At 36.5% G+C, this 13,286-nt stretch overlaps 1 protein-coding gene across 1 annotated transcript; it reads right to left on the bottom strand.

Annotated features, from left to right (window-relative positions):
- Positions 1-9,538: 9,538 nt before the first annotated feature.
- Positions 9,539-12,119, bottom strand: LOC112193267. Its single transcript, XM_024333341.2, has 4 exons — positions 11,868-12,119; positions 11,293-11,404; positions 10,241-10,309; positions 9,539-9,909 (listed from the first exon to the last, which is right to left on the bottom strand). The coding sequence occupies exons 1-4, from the start codon at positions 11,996-11,998 to the stop codon at positions 9,829-9,831; spliced, it is 393 nt and encodes a 130-aa protein (XP_024189109.1). The 5' UTR covers positions 11,999-12,119; the 3' UTR covers positions 9,539-9,828.
- Positions 12,120-13,286: the final 1,167 nt, after the last annotated feature.

Below are 13,286 nucleotides of genomic sequence, written 5' to 3'. Positions count from 1 at the left end.
TGACCTTAACTAGGCTCGGCCCAGCCCAACTCTAAACCCTAAAATTTAAGGTATTATGGTCGGTCCTAACCCGGCCCATGATGACCCTTATACACACACACAAGCATTCACGAGTGATTGTATAACACTTTTTCATTTTTTTTTAATGCCTCTTGGTATGTTCTATTGTTCTAATGATTTTAAGATTTCCGATTAATATTTTTACAAAGTTTAGGGGTATGCCGTCTTATTGAACAATCCATTTACTACCACTAACTGTATTAACTGAAAAAGGTGGTCTAATTGTGCAACCCATTAACTGAAAAAGGTTGTCTTATTGTACAACCCATTAACTGAAAAAGGTTCAACCCATTAACTGAAAAAGGTCGTCTTATTGTACAACCCATTAAATTTCATGCTGCATCCTATTTCGTACCACTCATCAAAGTAGCAATGGTTATTACTTATTAGGTCCGACCCCGAGAGGGTAAGGGATGCTAACATTTCCGCAATACGATGTACGATCCTTCTTTGCTATCTTTGGTAATGATGATGCCGTAGTTGTGCGCCATTTATATAGCAGTACACTGTAGACCGAAGATCATATATTGAACTAGCAATTTCATTGTCACTACCAGGCGGCCGGGCTTCTACTTCCTCTGCAATATTATGCTTTAGTTTTTTGAAATAACATAAATTGTATCTAGAAGAGGCCTTGAAAATTTACAAGTGAAACGAACATATATGTATCTCAACACGTTTGATCGAGGAAAAATATCGAAATTCTCATTCAATCATTATAGCAAATCAATCATGTAGTATTCAAACTTTTGGTGAAGGCCCACGTAACATGCTCATTGAATTATTTTAGCACGAAAGGCAAACTCTATTGGTTAGAATTTAGGCTAAAAGTTATAGGATAAATTTGTCATTTCAATTTAAAATAGTAAGAGAAATTAAATTAAATAGTATTTGAAAAATGAAACTAAAAAAATAGGAGAGTGTGGAATTCTAGTTATTATTTATTTTTAATTTCATTTTAAAGTCGCAAGTTCATTCAATGCGCAACGTTTTGACATGACGTGGTTTTCTTCTTTTTCTTCAAGACTAAAATATAATTGAAATGATTGGATATGTTCATAAACTTCGTATATATTGGGAGGTTATAGATAGAACCTCCTTAAATTTGAAATTTGAATATATTTATATTATTAGCTTGCAGTTTATTAGTAATATGAATTAGAGATAATTACATACAAGTGCATCTTTGAATGTTTTTTTAGCCATAAGGTCACCAACTAATTTTTTCCCTCATAAAGCCACTAGATTTAAAATAGTGTTATATTTTGGATATAAAAACCAACATATTTAAATAAATGTCACTAGAGTAAAAAGTCAACAACCATTCTTTCTCTCCTCTCCGGCGAGGTCTTCGGTCAACTCCGGCCGACCTCCGGCCAACTTCCGATGAGACTCATGCCGACCTCCGGCGACCACATAGATATCACTAACACGACAAGCTATTGTGACTAGCAACAAAAGCTACACTGATGAGAATTCCGGCAACCTCCGGCGAAGTCACAAAAGCTACTATCACCAGCAATAAAAGCTAATGTCACTAGCAACAAAAGCTAAGCTGGTGAGATTTCCAGCGAGGTCACAAAAGCTACTATCACTAGCAACAAAATCTATTGTCACAAACAAAAGCTATGCTGGTAAGATTTCCAATGAGGTCACAAAAGCTACTGTCACCAATAAAAGATATGCTCCCAAAAATCAAAAGTTACTAACACCATTAACAAAAGCTATTGTCAGGGACACAAAAATATACTCTCATCAGCAACAAATGGCTACTGTCACCATGACCAATGACAAAAGCTACTTTCACCATCACCAAAAGCTACTATCAAGCAAAACAAAAACTACACTAACCAACACCAAAAGCTACTACCAAGTAGAAAAAAAGCTATTCTCATAAACTGAAAAAGCTACTTCTATAGTTTTAAAAATCTACTATCATAGTTGTGAAAATCTATTACAATAGATGTAAAAACCTACTGTCAATGCACTAAAATGCCATTATAACAAAAGCTACTAACATCAGCTTAAAAAAATACTAACAGAGACGTAGAAAGCTACTATCACCTTGTTGAAAAACCAATATAACAGTTATAAAGAGCTACTAACGTGAAATCTGTCAAAATGAAAACAGAAGCTATTAACATTAGTTTGAAAATATACTAGCATAAGAAAATAGAAAGCTACTATCCCTTGGTTAAATAGACATTTATAACAGTTGTCAAACGTATATACGGAAGCTATTCCATCAAAATGACTATAAATTTACAATGTCAAACGCATTTTAGCCAAACATAACTCCAATTAGTCCTAAATGAATAAACAAATAAAATTGGAGTTCACCAACTTCGTTAGTAGAAATTAAGTTTACCAAGAATACATCCAGCTTTTCTGTTTCAAATTGGAGTACTTCACATTCGAGTGCATTACCCATCTCCTCTCCCACTATCCTTCTTCAACAGTACTATAAGTTAGACTATTCAAACCAAAACAAAAATGATGCAAGGCTGTTAAAATCTGGAAATGTCATTCTCAAACTTTTTGAAATTCAGTCTCCGGAGTCTCTAAATGGACAATTATCTGATTCTCCAGTTCCTTCTTCTTCTTTTTTAATAATATTGGCTTCCTGCTACAGGTCACCACAAACTAAAATAGGATCTGAATTATTCAACACACGATTGTTCCACAACTAGATAACAAGTGCTTTTGGAGTACTTAGAGAGGTAATTAACACAACTACTTAGCACATTAGTTTAGTTTCTAGCATTTGCAAATTAATCATCCTCAAGAGAATTGTTGTTGATTAGAATCCACCTCAGAAAACACACACACACAAGGTTAACTACCAAACGGGTCCGTCATAATTTTCGATCAACTTTACCATCAAATGTAAGTACTAAGTACAGATTGAAACTGTGGATAAATAAACCTAGAATTGAGAAACTCATGACAGTTCTAGATTGAAATTATGAGTTTGATAATTATTGGTACATGATAATTACCGATATGAAATCCTTTAAAAACCAGAAGGGAAAAAAAGGAAGAAGAAGCATAAACAGTCCTATAATCTTTCATCCAAAACTCAATTCCAGAATTGAAGCCACTATGAACAATCGCCCAATTTCTAATCCAATAAGCCAAATCTCTACTCTGATACAGTGCCTTTAAAACACGAAGCACACTGCTTCCTGAGTAGCTCTGATTCGACTTCTAAATGGCAGCTTCGAACTCTACAACATCGACGGTGAGGTTCTGAGGGAGAACGTAGGAAAAGAACTTGGAGACTGTGGCATTGATCGACAACTGTTCGATTTGGAGCTAGACTTGGAGGACGGAACCGTGGAGGGAGGGAGTTGTCGAGGAGCCTGAGACGGAGATGTGGTCGGTGGAGTTGAGAGGAAGATGAGAGAGTCAGATATCTAGTTCAAGTCGGCGTCGTGCGTTGGAGATCTAGTTCTTGCATCAGAGATCCAGTCGTGAAACGACGTCGTGCGTCGGAGATTCAACTCCTGTTCCGGTCGCCGACGTGATGGTGGAGAGAGGGAGTACATCGCCGACGAGAGAGAAACGGAGTATTTCACCTGTGAGAGAGAAAGGGAGGAGAGAGAGTGATTAATCTTAGAGGATTTTGTCGGGGGAAGAGAGAGGAGGGAGTGATTAATTTAATTTGAAACAGGTAGTTATCTTAGATAGAAGGGTAAAATCGTCAGGGTCAGAGAAATTTAAGGATGCAAGTGGCCTTATATGTACAAGAAAAACTAGATGGCCTTATAGCTAATTAAAGTTTCAAAATGACACTTGTGTATAATTTTCTATATGAATTACTCATATACATTTACATATATGAACCCAAAAAAAATTAGTTAAATCAAAGAACGTTTAACAATTTCAATAGCAACATGTTTGTTCAAATTTTATCTGACGAACCACGTACATTTGTTTACACATTTTTCATGATCAAATCATTACGGATTTAGTTGATGTTTTGTAGACACAATTCTTACACAGAAATCTAAAGATTCAAGGGTTGAATTAGGTTGTATACTAGTGAAATTAATTATGTTGTATACTAGTGAAAACTTGTAAAAAACCTTTGAGGACATCACTAAAACAGACATATATATTTACACACACACACACATAAAGCTCGTATGATAATTAGAGAAATTCATCATTTGGCACAAAGCTTTTATTCACTCCAAATTCATTGTGTTGAAAAAAGCTAACATAACCAATGCCTTTACTTGTTTTGGGCATAATCAGGAGTGGAAAAACTCAAAAAAGTGTGAAGTGTAAAAATAACAATGGAGAGAATTGGTCTACTCATTTCATTAGAGAGTCCCTTTATATAGGGTGAGGGTTACAATGGTAATAGCAATTACAATAATGACAATAATGACAATAATGGATGATTGAGCTGCAACCTCTAATTCCTTAATTCCCTCTTCGTCAGTTACTTTGAAGAAGGCACATAACATGTTTTTCCTTTAATAGTCCCCCTTGTGCCAAGTCCAAGATGAAATGATGCATCAATTGTTGCCTCACTAAAACCTTTCCAAGCAAAAACAAAAACCCTGTGGGAAAGAAAGAGAGAAAAAAACACATTGGTTGAACGAAAAGAGCACAACGCACCTATTACATCTGATGATGACATGTGTGTCAGACTCCCCCTGACATTTACACCTCCCCCTGATCCTTACATTAGTCAAGGGAGCTTGGAAAGTCTTCGCATTCCTATGTTTTTCACATATTTCTCAAATATGGCCTTTGGCAATGATTTGGTAAACAAATCTGCCACATTCTCCTCAAACCTTACTTGATTCACTTGAATCTTGAGGAGAGCCTGTTGTTGTTGATTGTAGAAAAACTTTGGCGATATGTGTTTCACCCTTGATATAACCTAGCTTCATCTGTTCGATGCAAGCTGCATTATATTCATAAATGTAAGTAGGCTCTTTAGTGGTAGAACTCAAACCACTAGTCCGTCGAATATGTGTAATGATAGCTCTTAACCATATACACTCACGAACAGCCTCATGTAGAGCAATGATCTCAGAGTGGTTCGAGGAGGTAGCCATAAGGGGTTGTTCTCCAAGATATTGTCGTGTTGCCAATGGTAAATACATAACCAGTTTGGAAACGGCCTTTATGTCAGTCAGAGAGGCACCCAATCACCTAGAGAACTCGATTGTTGTACAATTGGGAAAAAAAAAAAACAACTAAGAATTAAATAATCAAATGGTTAGAGTTCATTCAAAAGCAAAATAAAACTAAGAAAATTAAACATTTTCCTTACCCTTAAACATTTTAATGAAAGCTCCTAAGAGCAACTCCAACAGATTCCCTATAATTTTTGTATTATAGAGAAGTAAAAGTCAAAGTTTTAGCCTATTTTTCTTCTTCAACTCCAACAGATTCCCTAATTTACAGTAATCTATAAAATCTCCATATTCTTCTTTAAAATTTTGGAGTTTGCTGTAAATATAGGGAATTTGGTTTTCTCTCTCCTCACTTTCCCTAAAATAGAGATAGTTATAGGGAATCTGTTGGAGCAAAAGAGGCTCATTTTTCCCTAAACTAGAGAAAAATCAAAATATAGGGAATCTGTTGGAGTTGCTCAACATCATTAATCTAACCAACTTATGACATTAGGAGCTTTCATTAAAAGCCTTTGGTTCTGTATCCTTTTCTCTTTAACCATGTAATCGATTCATTGTGATACAGTAACATTAACTGAAAGCAATATATCCCTCACGTTTCTCTACAATTCCATCCGGGTTCTTTTTTTCTGCTTTCACTTTGATTCTTCTGGTACTTTGAAATGCAAAACTTAATTGCATGCTATATATATATATAAAGAAATATTTTCTTGATCGGTACATGCTATTCGTATGGGTACATTTATGTGAATGAGTCTTGAATGAATAGTACAAGCAAATATATGGTAGATCTTGTTTTTTTATTTATTTGAATCATCTTAGAAAAGATTGGATAATCTGTGTTCTATTAGGTTTCAGCCTGGGAGTTGATGTTACTTTGATAGCTTTATAGAGAAACTTGAAGAAGGAAAACAGAGAAGAGGAAGGGAGAAGAAAACAGAGCTATATTACCAAAAGTGAATATGTCGAATACAAAATGTGCTTATAGCTACAGTATTCTTTGTTTTTATACCTATTTGGCTAATTACACTTTTTAACCCTTAACCCCCCCCCCCCCCCCCCCCAAGCTTATGGGAGGGAAGCTAACATCAGGTTGCTGCAGAATTAAATGACTTCAAGGCTATACAGGAACCTTGGGTTAGTCTCTTGGCATTGAACTCAGCTAGAGGACAAGTATCAGCAGGCCAAAATTCTTGTTGAGATTGATCGGATGATGGTGGCATAGTTTGAGTTGAGAAGGAAGTAACCACAGCTTGAGGTGTTGGTTGATAGGCATATTTATGATTACAAAGACATTTAGCTGCACTATGACCTGTCTTGGAACAAAAACGACACTGCATATAAGATCCAGAAGCAATAACTTGCCTAGGGGCAGATCTTTGAGGACAAGTTTTAGCTAAGTAACCAAACTGTGAGCATATTTGACAGATATCACCAGGAAAGTAAACACTCTTAGAGTTGATATTATACCCAGCTTTAGTAACTTTATCATTGGGATAGGATGGTTGCTGCATATAGCTATTGGTTGCAGATGCATTTAATAAATGTTTTCCACTGATTACTTCGTTTATCAATTCTTTGGCTGCCTCAATTTGCTCTTTACCTCCATTTATATATACTGATCTCTCAGTTGACTTATCACCAAGAGGAAGGTGCAATGGTACAATCCGAATACGAGATCCTGACTTGGTTTGCATATTCTTAATAGTCTCAAACCCCCTGCCAATTATCAAAGCAACCACATTGTTTGAAACTTTCATTACAAACTGTTCATCTCCAGCTCCAGGTTGCATTGAGTTAAATCCCTGAGACAAACTTCTTCCATTGTTGGTACAAAAGTTACCATGTAGACCTCCATTTTGAGTCACAAATCCAGATGAGGGAATAAATGATCCATTGAAATTATAAGCAGGATATTTAGGGTACTCAAGATTGTGGACCGCAAGACTGGTTGGAAATGTTGACTGATATGCATTTGTAGCAGGTACGATAGGAGGTTTCACAAATCCAAAGTTGGTTGACACAGTGGTTGGTGGTGAAGCATATCCAACTTGACTTGTGATAGCATATTATATGCACTGCAGTGTGTAGGCATAGTATATGTGTTTGTGCTAGCAGGAGTAGAGCAATTAAAATGCATAGCTACACTAGCAGGATTAAAGTCACCAAGATGTTGAGAAAAACCAGTAGGCAAATATGGTGAGGTGTGAACAAAATTTCCACCAGGAGGATGAACCATGAAATCAGATGCATTGGGAGGGGATGTCATCATGTAGCCATTACTTGACATATGGGACGGGCAACTTCCGTTTTTCCGCAGGACCTATGAAATCAAATCGCAGAACTATGAAATTGAGCTTATCTCAAGAACAATCACACAAAATCTACGGACACCGAAAAAGTAAGCTTTGCTTAAGTAGCTAGAGCTCTGACGAAGATTCTGGTGCTCCAATGATGAAACCCGATCCCGATCAGAACCTGGCTCTTGATGCCATGATAGCTTTATAGAGAAACTTGAAGAAGGAAAACAGAGAAGAGAAAGGGAGAAGAAAACAAAGCTATATTACCAAAAGTGAATATGTCGAATACAAAAAATGTGCTTATAGCTACAGTATTCTTTGTATTTATACCTATTTGGCTAATTACACTTTTTAACCCTTAACATACTTTACATTCATTTCATCTGGTTAATGCACAACTACATAAACACTTAAGAAGAAAATCCTTGCAACATCAGAGAATAAAGATTAACAAAATCAAATCACATATTCAGACTAGCCGGCCATTATCAACTATCCATATCGTTTCCTCTTATATGAAATATTTGTTTGTGATATAATAATCACATTTATACGAGGGAATTACAAGCAAATGTCTAAATACCATGTATTTAAATATGATTGAATTAGAACATTTATACAAGAAAAGAGACAATTATTTTGGTTGTATTGATTTTCTTTGAGATGACGTTCATAAGACATGCGCTTCATAAAAATTGAAAGGCAGGTTTACAAATAATAACATTTTAGTTCATTCCAATATCTCAAGTGGTACAATGAAAATGAAAGACACCAAAATCATAGGATTAATTCAAAAAGGAAAGAAAATGTTAAAAATTTATATAATTTCTGAAACACAAAAGCATGAGGTAGATGTGCTCAGTAGGGAATGAGATTGGGGCCAATTAAGTATTTTTCGTTTTACCACTGCAAGTGGCCTAGTGGTTCTTGCAAACCAATTGAAACTCTAGCTTAGGGTTTCTTGCAGACCGGCGGCGTTTGACCGTGGGCACCGGTTTTGATCAGACGAAGCAAGCACTTCTTCGGTGCGTGGAGCGAGATTGAGGTATCTGGGTTGGTGGCTTTCACCGGCAAATTGCAGTTTTGTCAGTGAGTCGGCCATCTGTGCAGCAAAGGTTTTTTGGCGGCGAGGGCTTGAGAATAGCGACAGAGTTGGGATTTTCTCCGGGTTCTGGGTCAGTTGCTTGCTTCTAACTGGTGCAAGTGATCAAAGGTGTAGGCCGGAAGGGTCGGGTCAGTGGAGAGGAGTACGACGCATTGGGTGTCTGCATTTTTTGCCTGCTTGGAATGGACTTGTCTGGCGGTCTTGGCTGTGGGCAGATCCGGAATTGGGCAGCGCATGATGCTATGGAAGGGACACCCGCCGGAGGTCTAGCCGGTGGCGGTAGCATGGCAAGAGACAGCCTATGTTCCTGCTAGGGTAGTTTGTGTGTGGGTTTGGGCCTTTGGGCCTAGACTCACATATGGACTACTTGGGCCTAATTCATGGGTTTTTAAGGAGGGTGTCTTGCCACCCTCATTACTCACTTAGTGATGGGAGTGGGCCTGGCCTAAGAGGTGGACACTCTTGGGTATTTGGGCTGGTATATGGTCCATGACCAATCGTTTTCGAATCAAGACTGCTACGGGAGTTGGTAATTATCTGGAATAAGATTGGCAACTTTTCAAGCAGCTTATGGATAAGGAATTTTGCTCCTATTTGTTTGCTAGGAAATGGCTCTCTGGTGGTACCACAATTGTGCGTCTGGCTAATGGAAATGCTAGTCAAAGATTTTGCCCTAGAAAACACGGAGTTGTTCTTTGTTTATTGGTTCGCTTCAGAAAGCGGGCTCAAATTGACTTGTAATGAGTTTTACATTGCTTAGATAGGAGTTTGGTCGTTACCCCGCCATTTTTCTGTCTTGTAAGTGTATGTTAGACTCTGACTTGTTGGCTGGTCATCTAATGTAACGAACCTTTACTTCAAAAAAAAAAAAAAGCATGAGGTAGATACATATTAAAGTTAGAACTACATGATTCAGATACAGAAACTATGACTTAATTCGTAGTGATAAGGTGAGGGGGAAAGAAAAGAAAAAAAATCATTGTATAGTCCTTTAAGAAAAGCACAGCAAATTTATGAAGACAACTCAGTTTCCAGGTAAGCATCACAAAACCAGAGATGCAACGGGCATCAACATCTAGTCCAAAAATACCTCCCTCTCGCATAATCAATGGAAGCAGCAACCTTGCAAAATGGAGATTGTGCTCTGGAAATAGTTTCTTGGATGTGTATAAAAATTGCACAGTGAGATTGATCATGATCTTATAAACTAGTGCAAGCTGCACTTCAGCTTTTCAGCCTCAAGCTCTTGTTTCAAGACTTCCATTCGTTCAACCAAGGCGATATTTTCCTGGAATTTCAGGACTTGTAAGTAAAGGACAGGATTCGCTCTTAAACAAACATAATAACACTATAACACATTTGTCCATCAGAACCGACAAGGGAGCAGAAAAAGATAAAAGTTTAATGTAACATCAACATGTGCAGTTAATACAACGGTTTCATTTAGTACATAATATAAGATTTTTGTGTCACAAAGGATTGTGATAATATGTGCAAGGCAGTCTGATCATGGTTTTACAGAGCTCCTTTATCCTACTTTACCAAGAGCTTCAAAAACTTAATCTATATTGAGAAAATGCTAAGAGGAAAAAGAGTGGAGTTCTTGGAAAAAAGGTCACCTTTTGTAGCATCACCAATTTCTGCTTGATATTAGCAGCATTTCTGTCCTCCTCAAGAGATCCCTTCATCTGTCAAGAAACTAAATATTTAATCAGTCCTCAAAGAGAAGACATGCACAGAATAGACCTCTAATTATGGCATGAGGGTGAAGGAAAGAATTGAAAGACGATACCACCGAATTTAGTACATATAAATTGTTGCTTCTAATAACTTACCTGCATTTTAAGTGTCCTCAAAGAGAAGACATGCACAGAATAGACCTCTAATTATGGCATGAGGGTGGAGGACAGAATTGAAAGACGATACCACCGAATTTAGAACATATAAATTGTTGCTTCTAATAACTTACCTGCATTTTAAGTTCAGTAAAAGATATATATGGGCTCACCCTCTACAGCTAAAGACCCGAGTATTTAAAATGATACTAGTGACGTTATGAATGCATATCAGTCTGACCACTCTACAGTACATAACAAACGAAGAGATGTTTTAAGTAATCATTTCACTGGTGTGAACAGGCCAAACAAGTGCTAAAAAATTATTGTCGTTGGCAGGTGAGAGGAGCAGTGTATATGAAAGCCAACTGCAAGACTTGATTTCAAACCAGCAGTTTCACCACAGTGCACCAGAGAGAGAAGAAAATGCTAAAATTTTACTCGAAGTTCAAGTTGTTAGACTGATGAATTGATTAACAATTCATTCTACTCCCGGATGCCCTTCAAAAGATTGGCCCAAACGACCTCTACAATTGTTGGCCCGAAACCACAATAACATTGAGAATTAGAGGTAGAAACAATATTTTACTTTCTAATGCATTTTTCATCCTTAGGGGCTATCAACTCATCATTCGAAGCATTAAAACTAACCATCCACAGTTCATCTGAGAATTCATTCGCAACTCAGAGTATATTTTAGCTCGAATGAGATTAGAGTAAGACCATGATAACATATAGTCGATGCTTCAGACAGAATTTTAGCTCTGATTGATGATAAAATATAAAAGGAATTTAAAAGCAAAAGGCATAGTACATATGGTGCAGAGTCTGCAGACCTGTTTGAGTTCGTTCATACACTTGGTAGACCTTTCTGCTTCTACATCATATTTCAGCCTCCACTCAGCAGATTCATCCATTGCCTCTCTATTAGCAAGGTCAAACTGTCGTCTACATGATTTTAAGACAAAAGTAAAACATTGAGTAACAAACTCTTAAAACCCAGTAGAAAGAATAACAAAACTCGACATATCATAAGATCCATAACACCATAAACCCTGATCACAAAGCTACACAAACCCAAACCACGGCTGAGAATCCCATTTATTTCATGGCAGCATCATTAATTTTTATAAATATACAATCTACAGGCATGATCAAAATCATATAGTACAAATTGTAAACATATGACCCAATACAGAGAGTTCCGAGTTTTTAGGGTCCTCATTTTCCACAACTTACATCGAGTTCTTTCCTCAAACGCTATAAAATGGAAATAAACTTAAGAACTAGGCTCAAAGAAAGCTTATATAAAAAGGGCATTCATTCATTCATTCAAAGAATCCATAGAAACATAAACCCATGAAAACAAAAACTGAAGCAGACAGAGGATAAGATGGGAAGCATAGCAAACCTTATGAGCTCGGTTTCATCAGAAGAAACTCTGTAATCGATGGTCCAAAGCCTAAAGTAGACCGCGATTCCCAGAAACATCAAAACCACAAAACTCGCCAATACTTTCTTGTTTCCTCCACCACCCACCATCCTCGACTCTTCTACTCTTCAGTCTCGGAAGGTTTTGTGCTGAAAGACAATCAGGCGGGTACCAATCCGGGCCCCCGTTTACTCATAAACGGCCCAATATTCCGGCCCACAATTTTTATGGCATTATTTTCTTTCTCTGACCATAGGGAAGAACTTCATCCATCTTTTTTTTTTTTGCATTTTATTACTATCACTTTAGCTCTCCAATTTGATTTTCAGAAATTATAGTTCTGTGATTTTCAACTGTGTCATATTTTAGTTATTTTCGTCTACTCCAATAGACAGGTGAGCTGTGACGGGTTTGGTTATTTGTAAATCAACACTCCAAAGGTTACGAATTGATTGATTTAATTTTCATAGCATACAGTCATATAAAGATGAATAGGATGGGGATAAAAAAAATGCGCTCTAGATTTATTGTCAACTATAGAGATAAAGCGGTGAAAGCAAATGAATGACCGTTCATTTTCTTCTTCATCTTCCGTCCCATCTCATGGTCATGAAAACCATAAAATTTTGGTATGGGTAAGCTTAGCTTGAATAAATGTTTGGGTTTCTTTGGAGTAGGTTAGGGAATATGATGACATGATTACGGATGTGAGGACATAAGGTTGACTTTAAAGAATACTGGTAAAAAGATGAAGTACTAGTACTGCCATATAAGTCAAATCCCCCATCCCCATTTTTTTTTTTTACAAGAAAGAATAATATTCCCTTGATGAACATATGTCTTTTAAGGAAACAATGACGACAGAGAAAAATAACTTTTTAAGTTTATGGAATTAAATCAAGTGAAAATGAATGATGTGGAAAAAAAATGGATATGTTAAAGTTTAGATTGAGAGTAAAACAACTTTTTGAAACTCACAGAGTAGATATTCAAAGATTTTTTTTGTTCTCTTCTGATAAAAAAAAAAAAAAAAAAACTTTTCATTCTACATTAACTAAATATTGAGATAGAAAATAAAGTTCAACGATCTGTTTGTTTTTTTCTCGTAGGGGGTTAGAGACACAACTGAAAAAGAAATCATATGGGATATGCATATGCTATCAAAAGACGATGTCTCGTAAGTTGAATCACTCATCCACCCTAATGCTCGTTAGACTCGTTTGAACTAAGGCCTAGTTTGGTTCACATAATTGAGTATCTTTAGCAATATTAGTCATTTTTTAGTCAAATTTTAGCTAAAATAACTAAAAAGTCATTTTATCTAGCCACTTTAGAATTTGCATCAATGCTATTTATTTTAACTAGTTTTGAATTTATATTATTTTTTAAATGAATATT

Source organism: Rosa chinensis, chromosome 3 (genome assembly GCF_002994745.2).
Source record: "Rosa chinensis cultivar Old Blush chromosome 3, RchiOBHm-V2, whole genome shotgun sequence".
Lineage (NCBI taxonomy): Eukaryota > Viridiplantae > Streptophyta > Magnoliopsida > Rosales > Rosaceae > Rosa > Rosa chinensis.
This window is presented reverse-complemented; position numbering and strand designations above follow the sequence as displayed.

Excerpts from the sequence above, each read along its gene's own strand:
- LOC112193267 (XM_024333341.2), bottom strand. The coding sequence starts at position 11,998 with ATGGTGGGTGGTGGAGGAAACAAGAAAGTATTGGCGAGTTTTGTGGTT. Across the intron at positions 11,405-11,867 it reads GATGAAACCGAGCTCATAAG|ACGACAGTTTGACCTTGCTA; the intron begins GTTTGCTATGCT and ends AAAATCATGTAG. Across the intron at positions 9,910-10,240 it reads AATTGGTGATGCTACAAAAG|GAAAATATCGCCTTGGTTGA; the intron begins GTGACCTTTTTT and ends CTGAAATTCCAG.